General features: G+C 48.3%; 1 protein-coding gene across 1 annotated transcript in view; it reads left to right on the top strand.

Moving 5' to 3' along the window:
* AGRN (agrin) overlaps positions 1 to 23,143 on the top strand; it is a 128,294-nt gene that overhangs the window by 57,463 nt on the left and 47,688 nt on the right. The window contains 1 exon segment of the mRNA XM_083375644.1: positions 22,230 to 22,445. Within this exon segment, the coding sequence (XP_083231770.1) occupies positions 22,230 to 22,445 (216 nt within the window).

The raw sequence follows: 23,143 nt of genomic DNA, 5'->3' as shown, positions 1-23,143 counted from the left end.
GGGCCGGTCGCAACATCAGCATGTTGACAACCCCCCCCCCCCCAGCAACAATCTGGGTCCTCATTTTACCGACTTCAGAAGGACGGAAGGCTGAGCGAAGTCCCTTAAAACATAGCGGCTGGGGAATTCTGGGAAGTCTACCCATCTTTTTTTTAAAAAAACAAAAACCAGTGATTTTAACCAACTCAGTGTACTGTGCCTGGAATTTTTCCTTTATCTCCCCACCCTTGAGTGAAGGGAACTGCAAACCACCTTCCCTCGGGTGTGGATTTTGACGGTTCCTTGGGAAAGAAGCCTTGAATTCAAGAACTCATTATCTGCCTTGCTTACCCAGCCCATCCTTGATCAAACGAGTTGTCTCTGGAGGCCTTACTCTCCTTCCTTCCTCCCTTCCTTCCTTCCTTCCTTCCTTCCTTCCTTCCTTCCTTCCTTCCTTCTATCCCTTCCTCTCCCTCCCTCCCTTCCATTCTTTCCTTCCTTCTATTCCTCCCTCCCTCCCTGCCTTCCTTCCTGCCTGCCTGCCTGCCTTCTCTCCTGCCTTCATCTCCTCCTCTCCAGAAGCCATAAAAAAGCCAGACGAAGCTTTCCTCCCCTCCGAGGATGCTAAAAAAGGATGTATTTCCCCACTACCTACCTGCTCTGCAGCCCTAATGCAAGGGGACCTTTACGAGCAGGAGAACCTTTAATGGCTATTAACCTCAGGTTAAGTGGCGAGAGAGTCTTTGGCCTTGCTTTGCCGCTCCCAGCCTTTCCGCACCTCGCTTTTCTTCAAAGCCACGGAGACACCCCCCCTACTTATAGAAAAGAGAATCAATGCCAGGCCTTCTTCCCTTCCATGTGCGCCCTCCTGCACAGCCTTTCATAATAATAATAATAATAATAATAATAATAATAATAATAATAATAATAATAATAATAATAATAATAATGATGATGATGAAAGAAGAAGAAGAAGAAGAAGAAGAAGAAGAAGAAGAAGAAGAAGAAGAAGAAGAAGAAGAAGAAGAAGAAGAAGTTGGAAGGGACCTTGGAGGTCATCTAGTCCAACCCCCTGCTCAGGCAGGAAACCCTATACCATTTCAGACAAAGGGCTGTCCAGTCTCTTCTTAAAAACCTCCAGTGTTGGAGCAGTCACCGCTTCTGGAGGCAGGTGGTTCCACTGGTTAGTTGTTCCAACTGTCAGGAAGTTTCTCCTGAGTTCTAGGTTGCTTCTCTCCTTGACTAGTTTCCATCCGTTGCTTCTTGTCCTGGGCCCAGTGATATATTTGCACGGTGATATATACCCAGCAGGGAAAAGCTACTAGCTCCCAGGCTCAGGCAGAGGCAATTAAGGAGGCAAATGCAAGAGGCAGAGGCCGAGAGAGCCGTTATTAGCATCTCCGAGAAAGATTCCTCTCCTCTAGCTCTGATGGAGAGCCGCTTGTCTGAATGGAGGGGGTTATTCCCTCCCTACCTACTTCTTCTCTCCCATCTCCACAATAATCTTGACTCGGAGGCGAGAGCCCTTCAGTCTTAGGGCCTCTTTTCAACCTTTTTTCAGGTTGATTGTTGAAAAAGGAGCAGGGAAGTTAAACATAGCTCTCCCGCGGTTGGTGGGGGATTTGTGCAGTAGCAACAACGACGACGACGACGAAAAAATCCCTACTGGTGATAACTTATTAGCCGCGATGTGTGATGTCTTCAAAGTATAGATAGAAGCAGCAGCAGCTCTCTATTGGCTTTTATCTCCTCTGCCGCCTGGGTTTGGCAAGAAAGCTGTAACAGCCTTTGGGGGAAGGTGTTTTTCCATCTTCCGTTCAGGAAAATTAGGGAGGCGAAAAAACAAACCAACAACAACCACAACAACAAAAAAACAACAACAACCCCCACCCCACTTGGGATCTGGACTTCTCATGAGAATTCAGCAACCTCTCCCGTCTTCTTTCTTTCTTGTTCCGCTGCCTGGCTGCTTCTGCATGTGCATAATTCGGCTTGCTTACTTTCCTCCTCCGTCTTAGGATCTGTGCAACTGGAGGAAGTAGCACAGGCCACCTTTTACAAGGCAGAGTTCACGGGATCTCGGGATCCTAGGCTCGGGAGAGACCGTGGAGATCTTCTAGTCCAACCTCCTTGCCCACGTCAGGGGGAATCATTGAAAACCTCCCGCAGTGATGCTCCGATGTCTTTTGTAGAAACCACCTTGGGGTGGGTCCCTAAATTGAGTTCTTCCTCTGGGTCCCCATCAGCGTTTGACTAGTTAAAGGGATCCTCCGTATTTCGGAGCAGGCTATCCCTCCACGCCAGGCAACGGCGAAGGAGCCAGAGAGAAGAACCGTAGCTTCCATCCCCAACTTCGTCTCTTGTTAGAAAACTGGAGACATTGTTGAAAGGCAGGTACGGTGCCTTCCAAGCGTCTGGAGACTTCGGCTTCCTAAATAAAGGCTCAGCCTGGCAAGTAACTAAAGTGAAGATTTATCGGGATCGAGAGAAATCTTACTCTTATCGTAATGAGCGTCCTCAGCCCCTTCCTAATAGTCCTGTCTTAGAGACTCTTCCTGATAAATGAAGGCCAGGCACCTACTTGCAAATATGAGATGTGTAAAAAAAAATTAAAATACTTTACACGGTCAAGTCGGGATGGAGCATCCCGGCCCTCGGCTTCTCCCGGGGTCTAGAAAGAGACGGTCCATCTAGTTCTCAAAGGAAAGAAATTGGTCAGAGGCATCGGAGCCACGTTTGGTGGCCTCGCCAGCCACCGCCAAAACATCCCAGGCCAGTCTTTCCACGGCACGGTGGAAATGTTAACAGCTGCTCCCAATTCTGCTCTTTCTGCCCCACAGGCCCCCCCTCCTCCTCTCCCCCCCCCAGGAGAGGCAGCCAAAGGGCCCAGCTGGGGCTGCCTCTTGAGGACAACCGATACCCAGGTCCAAATTCAGGAAATGGAAGCAATCTCAGCTTGGGCATCGCTGCCATGTTGCTGGCTCAAACGCAGCCAGCACAAAGAGAGAAGAACAAAGAGATGCCCTTTGCCTGACTGCGCAGGGAGGGGGGGGCTCTCAACCCCAGACCCCCCCAGTTCTCTTTAATTCCTCCCCCCCATAAAAAGGACACCAAGGTCCATCCAAGCTTTGAAGGCTGGGTTATTTCTGTGCTCCGCAATCCCAGCCCTGCTGGGGTAAGGGGGGGGCCATCAATGGCCGGGACCAGCTGTTCGGTCCCCAGGTCACTTCCACTCTCTCGCCCCCTGCCGGTGCCCCCATCTGTCCCCTTCTGGTACCATTTGTTCTATAGTGGCACTCTAAACACCCCCCCCGGTTTTTTTTTCTTCTTTTGCCATGGTAACACGGCACAGAGCTGACGTGCTTCCGAGAGGCAGAAGGCTAGGATTGTTTTCTTGAGCAAAGGGCCATTTTTCCATCAGGAAGGGCAGCAAAGAACGGGTTCCCACGGAGCAAGCCTCCCTCGGTGACATTTGACCCCGCCACACACACACACACACACACACACACACACACCCGGCCCTGTCCGTCGTCTCTTTCCCTTTGCTTAGCTTCCACGTCAGCATCCGTGGCATCCTCTGATCTTTAAGGAAGCTCAAAATGGAAGCCATCGCCTTCCAGATTTGCTGACGGTCCAACGTGGGCCGTGTCCCTCCTCCGGCGCAGGAGAACTCAAATTTGTTACCGTTATCCTTTTAAATTAGGCCTGGAAGAGTTTCTAGGAGGAATGGAATATTCTAGTTTAAGGGTGGGGGGGGGGGAAAGAGGCCCAGCGCAGCCTAGCAAGAATTTCAGAAGGACCTGGGGAACTCCCCAGAAATAATATTGGAACAAAAACGATGGCCACACGACCTGTTTCCAAAAGAAACACTGGACAGCTTGAAGGGCTGAATATGGAATCCGATGCTTGGGCAAATGTTGGATTTGCGCCTAGGAGAATCCCTTGAAACGTCTTGTCTGTTTAATTCGGGGTTGTGTGGATGGCAGCATCTCTTCAAAAGATCTGGAGCAGAGAGAGAGGCTTTCTCCATCTCCTGGCTCTTTGACTAGGAGAAGCCAATTGGGGCAAATATTGCCAATTTGTGGAACGGTCTCCGCACCCATACACATTGGGTGGATCCCACATCTTTCTGATCCAAACTCTCTTGTGGGCCGGTCACAATTCCTGGGCGAGCTGAGGCTGGGTGGATGGGGAGGTCCAGGTGTGTAAGCCAGAAAGAGCAGCTGGGGCAGATGATTTGGCAACTGTCAACTGATCCAATTTGTGAACTGATTCCGACAGTAAAACGTGGACTCCTGCAGTTCTCCTCCTTCGGCCAGATTCTGCTGGGGGGGGGGAAGGGGTGGGCCCGCGCTCAGGTTCAATGGACTTCCGTATTCCCAAGCAGTTTGGACCCCAGCCCAAAGTCGGCAGAAAGAGAGGAACGCTGCTATTTCTTTGCTCGCTTCGCACTTCCCCTGCCCTCCCCTCCCCGGTGCCTTTTAATTTAAAAGCTGTATTTCTTAATGTGTGTCACGCTGCCATTCCCTCTGCCTCTGTTTCCCCCTGTTGCGGAGAGTTCCTTCAGGGCAAATTCCTCCTCCCAATTGAATTTTATTTCCAGAAGCAAGGGGTGGGAGGCAGTGTGGAGAGGGCGGGGGTGGCAAAGGCAGGGCGGATCAGCGCTGGCTACGAAAGGGAAGCTTAACCACTACCGGCTCAGTTGCACCTTCCCCTTTCCCATAGCTTTCCCTTCCCCAGTTTTTCCCTCAAACCCGCCCCCCCCACGCACACTCTTTTCTGCCTCTCCTGCGGATTAATGCTGATGATCTAGCCAGCCAGTCCATCAACCAATTTCCCCACACACACACACACAACCCTTGGCGTCCTTGTTGCAACACAGAATTATGACAAATGGCTGAACACGGCAGGACATCTGGGTGATTGTGAGCGGTGATTTGGACTCAACCCTGCAGCCATGAGCAGCTTGGGCAAGCCAGTTTTGCTGCCAAGAAATCCATCAAGTCCAAATTGAGCTGCTTTTGGAACTAGCTTAGACTTCGGGCTTTTCTTAAGTTCCTAACGTTCACCATCAAAATGCGCTGGGGTTTGTTTTTTTTTCCCCCTTGCCACAGCCAGCTCATCCGATCCTTCTTCTCTGTGGTCCCAGGAAACATCCTTAAATATTTTAAGGTAAAAGGTAAAGGTTCCCCCGCACACGCGTGCTAGTCGTTTCCGACTCTAGGGGCCGGTGCTCATCTCCGTTTCAAAGCCGAAGAGCCAGCGCTTGTCCGAGGACGTCTCCGTGGTCACGTGGCCGGCATGACTAGACACCAAAGGTGCACGGAACGCTGTTCCCTTCCCACCGGAGCGGTCCCTATTTTTCTACTTGCGTTTTTACGTGCTTTCGAACTGCTAGGTTGGCAGAAGCTGGGACGAGTAACAGGCGCTCACTCTGCTACGCGGCACTCAGGATTCGACCCGCCAAACTGCCGACCTTCTGATCGACAAGCTCAGCGTCCTGGAACAGACAAGTGGAGAGGTGAGGCCGGTTGGTGACTAAGAGAGATGGAGTTGTAAGTGAAGAAGACTGCTGGTGGAGATGGGTTCGCTCCGGACGCCTCTGCCTTGCGGAAGCCTCAAACGAGTAAAAGAAGCTTTCTTCCAATACGGCACCTGACAATGAAGGGCTGGAGCTGCAGCAATACGAGATTCCTTGGAATCAATACTTGGAAAACAGCCTTATCGGTCTTGATATTAAATAAATGCAAAGGCCACCCTCACCGCAACTTCATCACAAGTTGTCTTGGGACTCCTGTGCATTAATAAGTAATGCATGCTAGGGTTTTTTTTTCTTTCCCCAGTAATCTTTAAAAGAGCCAATCCATCCATGTGGGAGCCTCCTAGGATAGTTGATGGACTCAAATTACGGAGATGTCCCAGATTTTTATTTCCTTAGGTGCCTAAAGGGAACATTCAAGCCGTTTTCGAACCGTGCCTCCTTCCAGTGTAAAAAGGAAAGTCCTTGATCAATGACTTGCCTCCAGATGTGGTGAATGCTCCAACACTGGAGGTTTTTAAGAAGAGACTGGACGGCCGTTTGTCTGAAATGGAATAGGGTTTCCTGCCTGAGCAGGGGGTTGGACTAGATGACCTCCAAGGTCCCTTCCAACTTTTATTATTATTATTATAAGCTATACTGACATGCTGCCTTTTCCCCAAACTAGCTGAAGCGAGGACATTTTAGTTAATGAGATACTTTCTCAAGCAAGAGGGCTATTAAAGTCAGGAAGGAGAGCTGAAGGATTAAATGCGTCTGGGAAAAGCTCGCTCAAACGGGGGTCTCTCCGTTGTCAGTCCAGCTGTCAGAGCAACAGACTGTTTTACTGCTTTGCAAATAGTAGAGGTTTTGGGGTTTTTTCCCCCTCATCCCTGCCGAATTAACCCGAGTCTGCCTTTTGAAACTCGGCACGCTCTGAATTGGGAGACTTTTGTCCCTTTGCCAAATCCACCTGAGATACAAGTTCTTTTCTTGATTTCACCGTCTTTAGCGACCATTTGAAATGGCAACCGCATTGCAAAAAGGGGACTTCCCACCGCTTTCCAAGCACTTAAACGAGAGTTTACAGCATCCCCACGGTCAGGTGATCAAAATTTTAAGTCGCTTGGCGACTGACTCGTATTTAGGACCGGTTGCGCTGTGTCCCGGGGGGGGGGGGAAATAACGCGATCCCCTTTTGCGGCCTTCTGGCAAGCAAAGTCAATGGGGAAGCCGGACTCATTCCGCCGTGTGTTTCTAATTTCCCAAGGGAAGTGATTCACTGATTAACTGCGGGGAGAAAGGTCGTTAAATGGGGGGCAAGGCTCGCGTCACCAGTGTCTCGCTGAGCCACAGAAATTTTGGCCTCCCGCGGTGCTCGTAAGTCAAGGACTGCCTGTTATCAATCTCTCAGATTCATAGCAAGGGGGAGGGGGGGAGCCCAATGCCGGCATCCGAAGGTTCGAAGCAGGGAAGACCGAGGCTGATGTCTCCTGTGATCTGTATTTGCTTTCCCAAGCCTTCTCCTCTGTTTCAAATCAGGCAGTCTCCTGCTGTTCCCCTGAAGCTTGGGAAAACTCGGTGGGGACCCTCATCCATCCTGGCACCAGCCTGGGGTGATGCAATTAATATTGATGGAAGGGATGGAGGGGCTGGTGGGGAGGAGGAGGAGGAGGGGCCGAGCACCGAGACCGCCAGTCGGATCGGTGGCCTCGCGTATCTCCATAGCAACAGGCACTTCGGCTTCATGCAGAATTGATATCGGCTTTTCTCCCCTCCCCATCGCTAGTTCCCGGCATCCCGTGGTGATTTAAATATATAATACTTGAGAGATGCCCTTTTGCAAAAACTCTCTGGAGGAATAAGGTTCCACCAGCCTTGAGGCCTCTCCACCCTTCGGCTTTGATCTGGGGATGTAAATCTTGGGCACGCAGACCCAAAAGCTGGGTGGGGGAACCTGGACCCCCTTTATTTAGCCTTGCAATGTTTTCTCCAGTCTAAGCAGAATCCCGGGGACGATGGAATTTAAGGACGGAAAATTGACCATGGAGAATTACGTTCTTGATTGAGGCTGAATGAAGAGGAGAAGTGGGGAGCCAAATTCCTGAACACACACACACACACACACACCGATGATAAGAAACCGTGTTTTCTAGTTCCGGCACGCTAGAGGCCTAAGGACCCCTTATGTCGGATACCACAACCTCATTTAGATATGGGGAGTAAGTAAAGATATAGTTGCATTGTCCCATCAAGGAACACACCCCCTCCCCTCCCCTCCAAAAATGGAGCTTCATTCAGTCTTAATTCCGATGGAAGCAAATATTTGCAGCTCAGGGTTTGTTTCTTGCCGATGTTTCATTAATTTAATTTTTTAATTAACTTTTTTTAAAAAAAAATTTAATCCCATTTATATCCCGCCCTACTCCGAAGACTCAGGGCGGCTTACAATTTAAAGCACAAATCAATGTGCTTAGCAATGTGCTTAGCATTACCCAATTCTCAGCGGTGCACCGGTGACGTCGCCTAGTTTGGTAATGAAACGTCTGCAAGAAAACAACGGAGCTCAGAGTGCAGCAAGGACCCTCTAGTTTTGCATCCGTTTTGGGCATTTCTTTCGAAATTAACAGCAATCATATTGTAACTGTCTTCCCCCCCCTTCCCTCCCCCCTTCTTCCTGCATGATACGAGGTTATCTTAGGACAGCCTCCTCTCCCAATGTGGGCTGTATTAAAAAGGAAAGGAGAAAAAAAAAACTCTTTGGTGTTGGGAAACATTTTCACACCTCAAGTGAAAATACAAAATAGCATCCCGGACTTGAGCTATTATAAACACTTAACATTTAAAACAAAAAAACAAGAAAGCAGTCCTCCACAACACATAGAAAGGTGTTCTTTGCATATGTTGAGGAGGGCCACTGAAATATTGTTTTTCACGGTCGTTATTTTCCAGCGGAGTTTGAGAATCGTAAGTTTGACCCAGGATGTTCCTCTTGGAGATCCAAAGTCCCAGACACAAATGTGGTTTCCCAACAACTTTTGCAATCAACTTAAATCTTGCGATAAATGTACCCATTTTGTAGCTCTCTGTGATACAGGCTTTTTTTCCCTCCCCCCTCGCCCCCCAAACCCCCAAACTTCTGGGGGGGCCCAGTAGGCTGGTGAAAGCCTTTTCCTGCCCAAAATACTCTTTGGTTATCTCTTCGAAGTCGCGTTTTGAGGCAGGCGAATCCGACGGAAGCTCTGGGCTCGAACAAGTGTTCATTTTTCCAGCTCAACGCTCCGGCGTTCGCAGGCTTTTAAAAAGATACGGAGCTAGGTAAATCCTACACTACTGTTTCCCACCTGGGAGCTTTAATCGCCTTTCCCGCTGTGTTTTTCTGATTGTTTCTCTTCCCCAGCGTGAGTTGGCGAGGGACACGTACGTGTGTGTGTGTGTGTGGCAATGTGTACAGGCGTGATCCGGAGCGGCTAAGACGTGAGCAAGCGCCGGCTTGGAAGGCAAGAGGCCTGGAGTTCCAATGGTTGGATCTGGAGGGCACTCGGCGCATGCTCGAAGGGACTGTTTCCTCCTCCTTTTCCATGAGTGCCGAGGAAGTGCGCCGAGCAAGCCTCTGCACTCACCCAGTAATTGGTTTTCATGCCCAAGCAGCTGCCGGCAGGTTTCTGCAACTCGCCTCTGGATTTTCAACACTTATTTTCTGGCGGGGAAACCGCCTTGGCTCTCCCAGATCTTGCCAATCTGAGAAAATGTTTGTTTCTGCTGTATTTTCTGTTGTCATGGCTCGGTACGAGGAGAAACCGCTATCGGGCTATTTCAGTAAGCTTACTTCTCTGTAAATGCATTGTGCCATTCTTGGGCAGCCAGGATTTTATACACAGTCCAGATGAGAAATTGGGACTTCTGTTTTGGGATGGGGCTTGCCCAGTTCCCAATCTGATTCAGACTATGGTCAGAAGTTGTATAGGTCTCCTGTGAGAGGAGGGGGTTGGACTAGATGACCTCCAAGATTCCTTCCGAATCTGTGACCAATCTTCCTAACTGCAGAAGTTTTCGCTACCGTTATTCTCAACTCTCCAGATATTTCCGTTAAGGCTGGACTTGATTTTACTTTACCACATTTCTGTTACGGTGTGGGAGAGACATCCAATCTCTCCTCTCCCACCGTGATTTCTTTTCTTAGACTTATTTGTACTTTTTTTTATTTATAGGCTGCCCAGATGCTCCGTTCTGGCTGTTTTGCTTGTGTTACTAAGTGTTTTTGTCTGTGCGGTGGGGCGGTGGGGGCTGAGATTTCCACGGGTCATTCTGCTTCACCAAGGCAGTTGCTTTGGAAAGCCGTGGAGAGTCACATCCTCAAAAGTTTGTAGGATGGGTGGACTCTGTGACGTCTGACCACAGTTGAGGCAGCCAGCCTGAAGAGCAGCCCATTTTGCCAACTGATGAGTGGTGAAGAGTTCCAAGGAATGACCCCCGGTGTCCATCTCATTTTTGTTTTTCCTCTTTGACATATCGTCTGTAAGAGATGACCAGGCTGAGCCCGAAGGAGGGGTCAAACGTGTCATAAGTCATGAATCCCTGCGCACTCACGAGAGATCTAAGTCCAGCCCATCTTGAACGCCTTCTTAATTCCTGCTCATTTCCCTTGACCGTTAGTAGATCAGATTCTTGTAGAGAGCTGAAGCTCGCAACAAATCTCATCGGAACTGCCTGATTTCCTAATTTGCCCAGCGCTTGGCATCTTCTTTTTGCCTTCCTTCCTTTCTCTTTGATCCTCTAGTCCAGCCTTCCTGAGCGACTGAAGCTAGGTGGACTTCAACTCCCAGAATTCCCCAGCTGTCGCGGCCATTGTCCAAAAACTCCACACATTTCAAAGTTGCCCAAGGAACTGGCAGCCATCCTCTGCTCCAATCCCCTTCTCTGTGCATCTCTGACAGATGGCCGTCCAGCCTCTCCCGTCTGTTCCCTGCCAACAAGGGTGCCTGAGGTGGTATTTGTATATTCCTAAGCAGTTGGCCGATTGCTCGACATTGATTTATTGGTTCACCAAGTAGGGGAAGAAGTAATTAATTAGGGGGTAGGGGAAATGGCACTCTTAAGCATGCATTTGATTGCTGAAATGAGTTGGGTGTTGCTAAGTCACTCGGACCAGGAGTCATTTTGAGGAAGGGGTCTGGGCAAAAATTCCCCCACCAGGGATGCTCCTGGACTGTGAAGTTCATCCTGTAAGCTGCAGTCGTTTCAGAGAAATGCAGTGGATGGGCTGTACAGACGCTAAGCCCTGCTGTGTTTAGGCGGCGAGCATTAACCCCGTCGCCAAGTGCACACTTACTGGACCAGCTCTTGCCATCCAGATCGAATCTCGGGAGGTTAAAAATCAAGGAGCGTCCATCTCCGTTGACTTCATCAAGAGGCGACGGGCGATCCCCTTTCCAGAAGTCTTCGGTGAACAGCTGGACAGGCCCCTTCTCAGATGCCAACCATCTGCCCCGCGTTGCCTTCCAGACAGGTTGAATTCCAGCTCCCATGATGCCCAGCCAGCAAAGCTCAACTCTTGCCTTCGCAAGCCTTTTTTTTTTTTTTTGGACCGCCAAAGAAAACTCTCTCCAACTTCAAAGAAGCAACGATTCGAAACTCAAGTCGCATGACGCCAACCTGCTGCTTGGGTGGTGGTGGTGGGGGGCAGAACATCACCAGTGGTTAGGGATGATGTGCGCTGAAGGAATTCAGCCCCACGTTGTCGGTTTCTTCTCTATCATGCATGGGGGGGGGGGAGAAGAGAGAGCCTGGTGCTTCCCTGCCACCCCGAGATAAGATTTCATTTCATAAAAGTTAATAAATCTAAGAAGAACACTTGTGCCTTTAATGGCTCGCCTGCAGTTTTGCTATTTAATCAGGAATCATCGCCTGCCTTTATTACGACGGGGATCCCTAGATCATTTCGTGAAGCTTGGAAGATTCCCACCTCTGCTCCGCCAATTTCGAGCCCTCTCCCATCGAAGCAAAGTAAGTGGGACAATTCTCCAGGGCCGTAATTTAATTTAAGCGAGCATCGGGCTCCTCCTGAGCGACTCACTTCCTTGCCTGCACTTCTGGGACGATATATGGGGGCTACGATAACCTTTCTCTTAAAACTCTTGCCTGGGGTAATGTGGGGCTTGCTTGGGGTAAAACTGGCTTTGCGGAAGACTGGGCAGAAGGTGCCACGAGGGACCATGCTAGTCCTTATCGTTAAAGAGGGACATTGGGGCGATGAAGACGTGGTGGTCTCTTCTGCACCTTCCCTGTCTTGCTAAAACGTGGGGTGGGCAAGAGGGTGGCGATCAATATTTATGGAACCATCTGGTGTTGACCACGGCATATGGAAGATTGCCGCTTGGAAAGGAACGGAAATAAATAATAAACAGAATGAATTAATACATTAGAGGGAAGGAGAAGAGATGATGCATGTGGGGGAAGCGAAGAGAAAGGGGTGGGAGGTAATGAAACGGGAGTGAGGATGGAAAGCGTTGCGGGGATGGATTTGATCAAGACCCAAAAAGAAGCAAAGAGGTTGGCTTCGTTAGGAAGGCAAGGGCTAAACCTTGGGAAATAGGGACTGATGTTGTTCAGATGGTTACGGCTGCGTACGAAAGTAGGTCTGACGATAGGAGTTCGTTGGGAGATGACCAGGCTGAGCCCAAGGGATGGAGGGGGTCAAACGTGCCATCGGTCGCGAGTCCCTTCACACCCATAAGAGATCTAACTCCATCCCACCTTGAATTCCACGGACTCTTTTATCTACCACCAACTTGTTTGGACCGTTTAGTTAGTTCAGATTCTTGTAGAGAGCTTAAGCTTGCAATAAATCTTTATACCTTTATACCCCGACACTTGACAAATTCGTAGGCTATGGATAGTTGCACGATGCCGTCTTGTGAGTGGGGATAGTTGGGGGGCAAAGGGATGATTTTTTTTCACGGCTGTGTGTGTGCATAATATTCTTAACTAATAGGATATTCCTCCCAGAGCTGGACATGGATGGGTAGGGATGGTGGAAACAGTTGGGCTGTTTGGAGAGCAAGCGAAGAAGGAGAATGACTCCTCCAAATGTCTAAGGAGGAACCTGGGAGAGGAGTGGAAAGCGGGAGTAGCCTAAAATCCCTATGTAGTTACAAAAGAACTAAAGATCACATGACCCTGGGACACTGCAACCGTCATAAATATGAGTCAGTCGCCAAGCATCCGAATTTCGATCATGTGACCAATGGGGATGCTGCAGTGGTCGTTAAGTGTGAGAAATGGTCCTAAGTCATTTTTTTTTCAGTGCTGTTATAACTTCAAACCATCCCTAAGTAAACTGTTGTAAGTTGAGGACTATCTGTAGTAAGATAAATCATCACCTGTCCATGTTTTCTCTGTTGTTATTTTTTCATATCTCTCTCTCTCTCTCTCTCTCTCTTTCTCTTTCTCTCTCTCTCTCTCTCTCTTTCTCTCTCTCTCTCTCTCTCTCTCTCTCTCTCCCCACACAGACACACACAGAGAAAAGTTGGTATAGGTATTCAAATTTAGAAAGACAGACTAGAATGATAATTAAGCAAGTTAATTAACTCATTGCACAGATTGCGCGCCATAGCAGCGGGCTGCCCGCTGTGTCCAGTCTGCTTCTGGCTTTCTAGGAATCTTGGGTTTGTTCCTACTTGCAGAAAATAGGCAACTATTTTGGCCTGCTTTCAAAACCTCAGTGCAAAGTTCAGACAGCCGGTGAGGGCCCGGATCCCTTTTTCAGCACCCTCTTGCTTGAGAAGGACGAAGGTCAAGATCCAGAAATGGGGAAGAGTAAATCAGATTTCACCCTTCCTGTCGAGAAATTCAAAAGTTTGGTTTAGCATCTTCCATGAATCTTAAGGGACACGGTAGCTCAGTGGGTTAAGATGCTGAGTTTGTCGATCAGATGTTCAGCAGTTTGGCGGGTCGAATCCCGAGTGCCGCGTAACAGAGTGAGCGCCTGTTACGTGTCCCAGCTTCTGCCAACCTAGCAGTTTGAAAGCACGTAAAAACGCAAGTAGAAAAATAGGGACCACTACGGTGGGAAGGGAACAGCGTTCCGTGCGCCTTTGGCATCTAGTCATGACCACGGAGACGTCCTCGGACAAGCACTGGCTCTTCGGCTTTGAAACGGAGATGAGCACCGGCCCCTAGAGTTGGAAACGACTGGCACGCATGTGCGGGGGAACCTTTACCTTTACCTTTATGAATCTTATCAGGGGCTGTAAACTGGATGTCCGGTTCTGGACACAGCAAATGAGGACGGACTGTGTTAAATTTGAGCAGGTCCCAAGGAGCTTTTCTGAGATGTAAAAGAGCTGGAAAGGTATATATTTTGACCAGAGAAGTCTGCAGAAAGTCACAAATATCGGAAGAGCTGTTGTGGAGAAGCTAGGGCAGAATTATGCAGTCATCCCAGAAGCCAGAATGAGAAACAAGTGGGTTGACGTTATGAGGAAGTAGAACTTGGTAGAACATCAGAAGGTATGTCCAGCGGTTCCATAATGGAGGGGGCAATCTCGGAAAGTGGGGGACTCCTGCGGTTTGTGTGTACGTGTTTGTGTATGTTTGTGTGTGTGTGTTCAACAGAGATTTGTTTCCATTTGTCAGAGATTCTATAGGAATGGATTCCTTCACCGGGCAAGGAGTTGGGACTAAATGTTCTCCAGGGACTCCATTCTACAATTTTAGAAGCAATTTCTAGTTGGGCTTCTGGATGAAGAAGTTCCTGGGGTGGGTGGGGAGAAAAATTGTCAGATTTGACCCGATAGCGGGGAATCTTTTCTTCACTGAGGACAGGCTGGACAACCTTCCATTGGGGATGGCCTAGTGGTGGATTCCTGTACTCAACAGGGGGTTAACCTAGATGGCCTCTTAAGATCCCTTCTCCAATCTTTTCATTGCATGATTCCAAATACATCCTTTTACGGCTTGGTATATAATATGTGAATCCAGTTGTAGTGGTTTGTGAGTCAGAGGTTAATGGTGTGATAATGATTGTAACCCATTCACAAGGACTCAGGTTTGCCCAATCCTGAAAGTACAGTCTTGTGAACCATAGCTTTTAAAGAGTCTTCGGTGGGCCCATCCAAAGATAGTTGAGTAAAAAAAAACAAACAAACACCTATTGTTAAGCAATAGGGGTTGGACTAGATGATCTCCAAGGTCCCTTCCAACTTATTATTCTTAACTATTGACAGGAGGACTCTTTGGGGCCCTTTCCCTGGAGCCTCGATCCGATTCTTGGCTCGCTCTATCCATCCCTCAAAAAAGGAAGGCCTTTTCCGTGAAAGCAAGGTGCCCTGCTCTCTTCTCGGCTGCATTTATTTCTCCCTTTGGATGGAGAAATAAACCATCCAAAAAAAAACAACAACGCCAAGGTAGATCCTTCTTTACGCAGCAGGGAGCCACCTCAAGAGGTAGTAATGAAAGAGTGAAGAGGAGTCGAGGGCTTTTAAAAAGCTGCCTTCTAGCCTTTGGACTCGGAAGCCAATTAAACCAATTACTTCACAGAAAGAAAGAAAAAAAAGAGAGAGAAAAGGCCGTCTTTTGTGCCTCTCTTTCCAAGGCTAGTTTGAGCTGGATCTATCGTTGTTTGCTCAAAAGATTAGACCCAACTCAGGCGGAAAAGTATAGTGGTCCGTAATGAACACCTTTTGCAAGCGGTGGAGAATCTCTCTCAGAAAGAGAAAAAACGGGTTGGCGAGAGAACGCCACTCCGTGTGTCCCTTGCCCTTTCTTTGAGTAGACCCCCCCCTGAAAAACCCCTTCCCCTTTTGTGTGTTTAGACACGGAAAATTTTAATCCTCCACTGCCCCTCTCGGGTTGAGAGAATACCTCATGTTGAAGAATTAATTTAAGTTAATTTAATTCATTCAAATCTGACATCGAGGAGGAGGAGGAGGAGAGGGGAGGGAGAGGAAAGGGGAAAGGAAGAAGAACAGGAGGAGGAAGAGGAGAAAGAGGAAAGAAGAAGAGAAAGAAAGAAAGAAAGAAAGAAAAGAAAGAAAGAAAGAAAGAAAGAGAAAGAAAGAAAGAAAGAAGGAAAGAAAGAAAGAAAGAAAGAAAGAGAAAGAAAGAAAAAGAAAGAAAGAAAGAAAGAAAGAAAGAAAGAAAGAAAGAAAGAAAGAAAGAAAGAAAGAAAGAAAGAAAGAAAGGAAGGATGGGGACATTGGTTGTTGTTGTTTTTTTCAAACCCCTTCCCATGTGTAACTGTCCTGATTGGGAACAGAATTTATTAACTGGCATGAATTGCAATGAAGAAATTAGTAGATTTACTACTCAGCCCTTCACAGCTGCTTTCCTTATTCTGTCCTAAACTGAGAATCCCAGGACCCCAAATCAAGAGCGTCCTTCCTTGGACGCCAAGAACCAAATTAACCCCCACCCACCCAAAACTCAGGCAGGTATAGAAAAGGAGGCAAAAGATAAGTCTTCTTCTGAATGATCTCAGGGGCTGCCCCAAAGAAGAGGGAGTCAAGCTATTCTCCAAAGCGCCCAAAGGCAGGTCAAGAAGCAACAGATGGAAACTGACCAAGGAGAGAAGCAACCTAGAACTAAGGAGAAACTTCCTGACAGTGAGAACAATTAACCGGTGGAACCACCTGCCTCCAGAAGTGGTGAATGCTCCAACACTGGAGGTTTTTAAGAAGAGAGTGGACAGCCATTTGTCTGAAATGCTACAGGGTTTCCTTCCTGAGCAAGGAGGTTGGACTAGAAGACCTCTAAGGTCCCTTTCAGCTCTGTTATTCTAATTCTAAAAGGAAGAAATCTTGGGCAGAAAGTTCACCTTTAGAAATTTCTCAGATCTTTCCTGTGCTTCAATTTTGGCTGCTTTTTGGGACTTCCACTTTCGCCGGCTTTGGAGAACGGGCCCGCTCATTTTTCCAGCTCCTCTGCTTTTGTGCGCCGGTGGGCGAACAGACCTCAGGTGTTGACGCTCAGTCCCAAGCTTGGCGCAGGACTGATGCCTGGAGGATCCAAGGGATGTTATTTTGCTAGGGCGGACCGATGAGCTTCAACGCTGGGGCCCTCGCCCGGCACCGTGCTGAGAAGTTGGAGGTTCTGCGGAGCCACGTTGGAATGAGTAAACAGGGTGCCGGAAAGAGCGAGGACGTAACTCAGCCATATGTCACCCGCTTGGCGTTCATACATTTTTCATTGCCTCCCAATCCAGCTGTGTCCCACACGCTCTTGGTGAATAGGCGCTAAATTATTCACCAGGCCTTGGACCTGACAGGATGAACAAGGGAGGGTTAAAATGTTCTCGCAACAAAGGGAACAGCTCAAAGTGACATGGGTGGGAGGTGCAAAGTAGGTCCGTTGAGAAAAGGAGAAAAACGGCCCCCTTCATTTCTCTCCGATGGAAAGTCCCTTGGAAAAATGTTGTAACTCCATGCTAGGTGATTTTGCTCTTTTGTCTGGCCAACGAATATCTGATCGAGCTTTGAAAGAATCCTAGACTAATTGGGAACATCGTGATTCCCGGAATTTGGTCCCCTGCTCTAGGGAAATCCGATGGAAATCCTTATAGGAAGTTGAAGATACCCTATATGAGAAGTCCATCACTTCCCAAGTTAGGAAGTTCCTTCTAACTTTCAGCTGGAATAAGGCTAGGCTTCGGCATCTTACATTTTTGAAATGAGGAAACACACCACCTTTGTTTATATGAGACCTTTTGGCGGGGTATCTGTCCTCAGCTGTGTTTTTTTTTTCACGGCTGCCTCTGAAACGGCTCCACCTGCTCAGAATCCTCCTTCAAGGATGGGGTCCAGCTCTGGATGGTACTGACCAACTTAGAACAAAGTGGAATTAAGTTCTTCCTATGGTTTGGAAGTTACACTTCTATCGGAGGAGCCTAAGAGAGCTAGCTGCGTTCCCATCGGCATTCATTGGCAACCCTTTTCACCAGTCCTACGGACCTCCAGTTCTTCTTCCCCATCCTTTCTCGGCGGAGTGGATTTGTATTGTCTAAATGCATTGGTCTCTGTTAATTAAATGTCATTCTGTTCTTCTCAAAGATCATTCGTAGAGATAAATAACTGTGGTTCTGTCGGTTGATCTACAGCCGTGTTTTTCAAGCGGGGCAATTTGAAGGCATGTGGACTTCAAACTTCCAGGCAGCAGACGTTGACGTCCACGTATCTTAAAAAGTTGCCAAGGTTGAGAAACGCTAATCTTGAGACAAAATATAGACTGCCGGGAGATACAGCTGGTTCGGTTGGCAGTGACATCACTCTCGGCCCCAAAATAAATGTCGCATGGATCATGGACCTTCTGGATTGGGTTAAATTCTTTGTGTGGCTATTGATCTGAGCCTGTGGTCCGAGCTTCTGGGGCTACAGCACTCAAGAGTGTGAAGAGCATGCACACCATCTCTGGATTGGTCTGGCCAGTCTTTCAAAACCAATTATCTAGAAGTGGCACACAACACATCAGCCCTGTCTCCATTTTCCCTTCTTCCCCCCCCCCTTCCCGTGGGCTGAGCTGCAGTTAATAAACCAAGACAGGCCAGGAACTGGAGGAATTCCTGAGAGATGAAGTTGAGAAAAGCATCCGGCATTATTGGAAGAAGGTTTGAATACACACAGGGACTCCATGGATAGCAAAAAAAAAAAAAAAAAAGCGTAGAGGCTTCTGAATCGCAGTTCTACGAGGACACGTCGCTGCCTTGTCCTTGAGGGGCTACCTAAATGACCTTCGCTAGCCAAACAGCGTCTCCCATCGTCCTTCCTTTGGAAGTGTCCAACGGGAGATTTGGGAGCTTCAGAATTGGAGGCACCCATCTCCCAAAACCGAACACTGTTGAATTTCTCTGCAGAGTTCTCCCCACCCCACTCCCACAGTCCTGGAGGGCTGTAACTCAGCCCTGCTTTTAATTTCCCACAATGCTGCTGAGTGCTGCAGGCATCTTGGGAAATTAAAGGGGCTGCTAAATTCGGCAGCCTGGCCCTGTCCAAGGTGCTGATCTAGGGAAAAGAAGCATGGGAAGTGAAAAGTGTGTGTGTGTGTGTGTGTGTGTGTGTGTGTGTGTGTGGTGGGGGGCTTTTTAGCAGCCGCTGGACGTTTGCTTAGGCGAAGAGAGTTACATCCCCACAATCTGATCTCCTTAATGTAAAACATTCGGGGCCGAACCAGGAGTGTTTTGCAAAGCAACCGCCTTGCTCCTTGAGCTACAGTCCCGATATCTGATTGTGTATTCCTTGAGAAGTGTGAAGGAAGAACACCCGTTTCTAGCACGTCTTGGGCAAAAAAGGAGCTTTTTTTCCTTGCAAGGAAAAGCTCTTTTCTGTCTCTTTGACTGACAGCTCACTAATGTGCTACAACTTCAGCCCAAGTCTTGGAAAAACTGGGTAAGGGGCTTGGAGGAGGAGGCAAAAGAGGAAGTGGGGAAAAAAAATCACAACCAACTCTCTGAGCATTTTTAAACGCTCATCACTTCCCTTGCCTCCTTCTTCCCCATGCTTTATCTCCCCCCTTTTTTTGGGGGGGGGGCGGGAGAAGGAATTTGTCTGCTAGGTTTTGTGTGTGTGTGTTTTTTAAAAAAAAGAAAAGCAGAGAAAGAGCCGGTCTGCAGAGCTTCATAAAAATGATAAATTGCTTTTAGATATTGGGCAGAAGAGAAAGAGAGTTCGTTTTTTATTTGACAATATTAGTCTCTTAGTAGCGTATTGTTGCCATGCATATGAGCTGAAATTCTCCAGGCAGCTGGAGCCAAATATCCGTGTATTGAAGTGTAAATGAACCGCTGGCAAAGCTCTTCCTCTCTCTCTCTCTCTCTCTCTCTCTCTCCCCCCTTCCCCTTTATGATTTTTCATACTTTCTTCTTTTTTTTAAAAAAAATTGTTTTTCCACTGATATTATACACGGCAATCGCGCCTCCCTCTCCGCTCCCTGAGTATCTGTGCCGTGTCCACAGAATCGTGAAAAATCCCCAACATGATATGCTAATCAGTTCTAATCAAATCAGTAACTTGGAAGAGCGCAGAACAAGAGGTGGGATGCGAATCCTACTCTCTCTTGCGACCCACATACAGACCTTCTCGGGGAGGTGACGTACACCCTCCACCCCCCTCAGATTCGCAAGGTAGTAACTAAACAGCAGGTCAGACACTGTGGGAGCCATGCAAAAAAAAAGAAAAGAAAAGAAAATATCACCTCGCACGCAGATGGGTAAAATTAGCCATGGCTAATGATGAGAGATATTCCAGCCTTGGTTGTTGTTTTTTTCTTTCATCCTTCCTTAGTTCTTCAAACCAAACTTTAAATGCTGAATTCGGGCCCCCGGCACCCTTGTGCCGCGTGCCGGTTACTTGGACGAGCCGTATTGAGCTAAGGTTGGCCCACGACTAGTCCTCGACTTACAACGGTCCATTTAGTAACTGTTCGGAGTTAGAGCAGCACTGGAAAAATCACAACGATCCATTTAGTGACTGCTCGACGTCGCAGCCGCGCTGGAAAACAGGACCGTTGTCACGTGACTGTTTGCAGCCTCTCCCCCAAAGGCCACATATTCAAAATTCAGATGCTCGGCCACCGACTCCTACTTATGACAGTTGCAATGTCCCCAGGGTAGTTGAGGACTCTACCTGAGCAATGGAGCTGAAGGCTGTGTGGGTGTTACAGATGTGTCCTGGGTATAAATGTCTGAGGTGGCCTTCCCTGCCTCCACTGCCCCCTCTCTGCGAGCTTAAGTCGCAGCAACTCCTTGGAGCTAAGAAACCTGCAACATTCACACGTTGTGTAGCTATCATTCACAGCAGTCCCGCTGGAGAGAGAGCTAGTCCTGGAGAAATAATGGCACTGAGAAGCACCAGGAAGATACTCCCCTTTTCTCCAGCCCTGCTCTAGAGAGTCAGAGCTAGTCAAGTCAATCAAATCTTCCCAATCTGGAGCCTTCTAGAGGCGTTGTCTGAACCCGGGCAGTAGACCAGCTCTTCTGGCAGGCTCCTTGTTGGGTGACACAGATGGGGCAGGACTGAATCTCTTAAGGCTGCCCCTTTCTGCGTCTGGGTTTCTCCTCTCCCAACGAGAGGGTCCCCAAAGATGCCTTATCTCCAACCTCACGTTCCTGGTTCTGACATGGGACCCTGAGCAGAGATCCAGCGGTTGAGTAGCGCATCGGGTTGGCCAACGGAAGCGTCAACACCTGGACGTTCCACTTGAGACCGGAGCCCGCAAGGTGAGGATGGGAAACCCCTTGTGATTCAGTGCCGAGCAAGAGCAAATTGGTGGAATAGCTCGAGTTAGCCGGTTCTGCTCCCCGACACTCCTCCCTTGGTTTGCAGACCCCGTCTCTCTGCGCAGGGGAGGGAGGGTGCAAATCTTTAAAAAGGCGTGGAAACCAGCCAGCCAAGTGTGAACGCTCAAGCCTAACTAAGCTAGGCAGGGGTTTTAGAACCGGGGGTTTCATCGCCAGGAAGTACAAGATCAAATGGGTACAGGCTGCTAGCGTAGGGCTTTGCGCAGCTGAATGTAAATTTGGCACCTGCCCCCAAAAGATCTAAGCAAGATCTTGTAGGTAGCCCATTGTCTGCTACTTCAAGGTAGCAGCTCTGGGTTTTTAGGGTTCCCTTGCCTGGCTTCCCTTCCACTCTCCCCCCCCCACCACACCCTCAACCTTCAAAAAAATTTTAAAAAAAGAACAGCCAAGTCACCTCTGCTTCATTTGCAATGCAAATCGGAAACGAGTCTATGCCAGCTTAGCTGATTACATGATCAAGAGAATGGTGCATTTGTTATTAGGGAGCAAACAAGCTTCTCTCTCTCTCTCTCTCTCTCTCTCTCTCTCACTCACTCTCACTCTCACTCTCTCTCTCTCTCTCTCTCTCTCTCACACACACACACACACACACACACACCCTTGTAGAATCCTATATGGAATTACGGTCAGGCTGTGTAGGGTAAAAAGGACGGCTTCAGACAGGGTGGTATGAAAGTTTTTCATTTAAGCTGGCCCTGCCCTTATGGCTGAACTACACCTCCCAGCATCCCTCACCTCCTGCCTTAGGGGGTTGCTGGGAATTGTAGAATCATTCATTTATGTGTGTGTGTGTCTGTGTGTGTGTGTGTGTGTGTGTGTGTGTGTGTGAGAGAGAGAGAGAGAGAGAGAGAGAGAGAGAGATCTGGGAGGCTGGGCCATCTCTGCCCTCCTCCCTTCCTCCTTTGAAAATCAGATTTATGAGTTCATTACATCTGTTCCTTCCTTCCTCATGGATTCGTTGGTTCTCCGGACAAAAGGGCCATGGGGAAGCGCTGATTTTTGGAGACAGGCTCTGTTATCAAGACAGTCTTACGTTGCAAGGCTTAGCCTTATTACTATATGAACCCAGGTTATGGATTCACACATTACATGGAATTGTAAACTAGCTCACCTGGGGAGTCACCTTCTACCAATTCCCCCCAAAATAGCCAAGTGTACAATTTGCAATCAATCAATCAATCAATCAATCAATAAAGGCAGGATACAAATAAATAAACAAATATAAATATCAAGTTGTGTGAAGTGGATCTGAGGCTTAATTCATTGAGGTCAACACCTAACTCTGGACATCCGTGCGAGGATACTGTATGTCCCGTTTTGCCTACACAGTGCCAATTTTGCCTAGACTCTCCTGCTCTTTCTTCATGTGGACTAGAAACCTGAGCCCGGTTTTTATCCTCCAGCCCGTGCGGAGCGTAACTCTCTTTTCCTTTCCACCCGTAGTTTGTCGAGGGATGCTGTGCGGCTTCGGTGCGGCCTGCGAAAGGAACCCCACGGACCCTTCTCAGGGTTTATGTGTGTGTAAGAAGATCACCTGCCCTTCTGTGGTGGCTCCAGTCTGCGGTTCAGATTACTCAACCTATAGTAACGAATGTGAGCTGGAGAAAGCTCAGTGCAACCAGCAGCGTCGCATTAAAGTCACGAGTAAAGGAGCCTGTGGTAAGCCTGGGTGGTCCACACCTCGTCCATCCCTCCTGTGGTGTCTGAGGCTGCCGCTGAGGCTTCTCTTTCCGTTTCTTCCTCCTCCTCCCCCTGATGAATTCATCGTCTTTAACAGAAAAAAAAATTGAAAATGAACAAGCAAGAGAGGGGAAAAAAGGAAAGAAAGAAAAAAAGCCACGCAGAGATTTAGTATCGGTAAGCCGACAAAGCGTTGGCCAAGATTGTGCAGTTAGAACTCAGAATATCCCCGATGGAAAACCTAACCCTAACCCACATCGGAAGCACGTCACGTTATGTTCACAGGGGCTCTTAGAAATAGTTTCGAACCTCTGAGCTGAGAGCGCTCAGAGTCGAAAGAACAATATATATATTTTTTTGGTTGGTTGGTTGATACCCTCCCGCAAAAAGAAAGAAAGAAAGAAAGAGAACGAGAAAAAAATATAACGGAACATTTAAGTTTCCAACTTCCCCCAGTCGTGTGTAACCTCAGCTCTTCTTGGTGAGAAATAGGCTGGTTGACTTCATCACCTCTGCAAACGGCACCCTCGCAAGATGCAGGCTGTGAATTTTCCCAAGTCCGGTTTGCACCTGGAGCAGGTGATTTTTTCCCCCAACAAGGCCTCGTAAACGAGGCTAATGAACGCTCCGGGGTAGCAAGGCACAGACCACCCGAAGCAAGGAACTGTGGGAATGAG

The sequence above is a fragment of the Vipera ursinii genome, assembly GCF_947247035.1.
Source record: "Vipera ursinii genome assembly, chromosome: 17".
In the NCBI taxonomy this organism is placed as follows: domain Eukaryota; kingdom Metazoa; phylum Chordata; class Lepidosauria; order Squamata; family Viperidae; genus Vipera; species Vipera ursinii.
The sequence above is the reverse complement of the archived record's forward strand: the minus strand, read 5'-3'. Positions and strand labels throughout refer to the sequence as shown.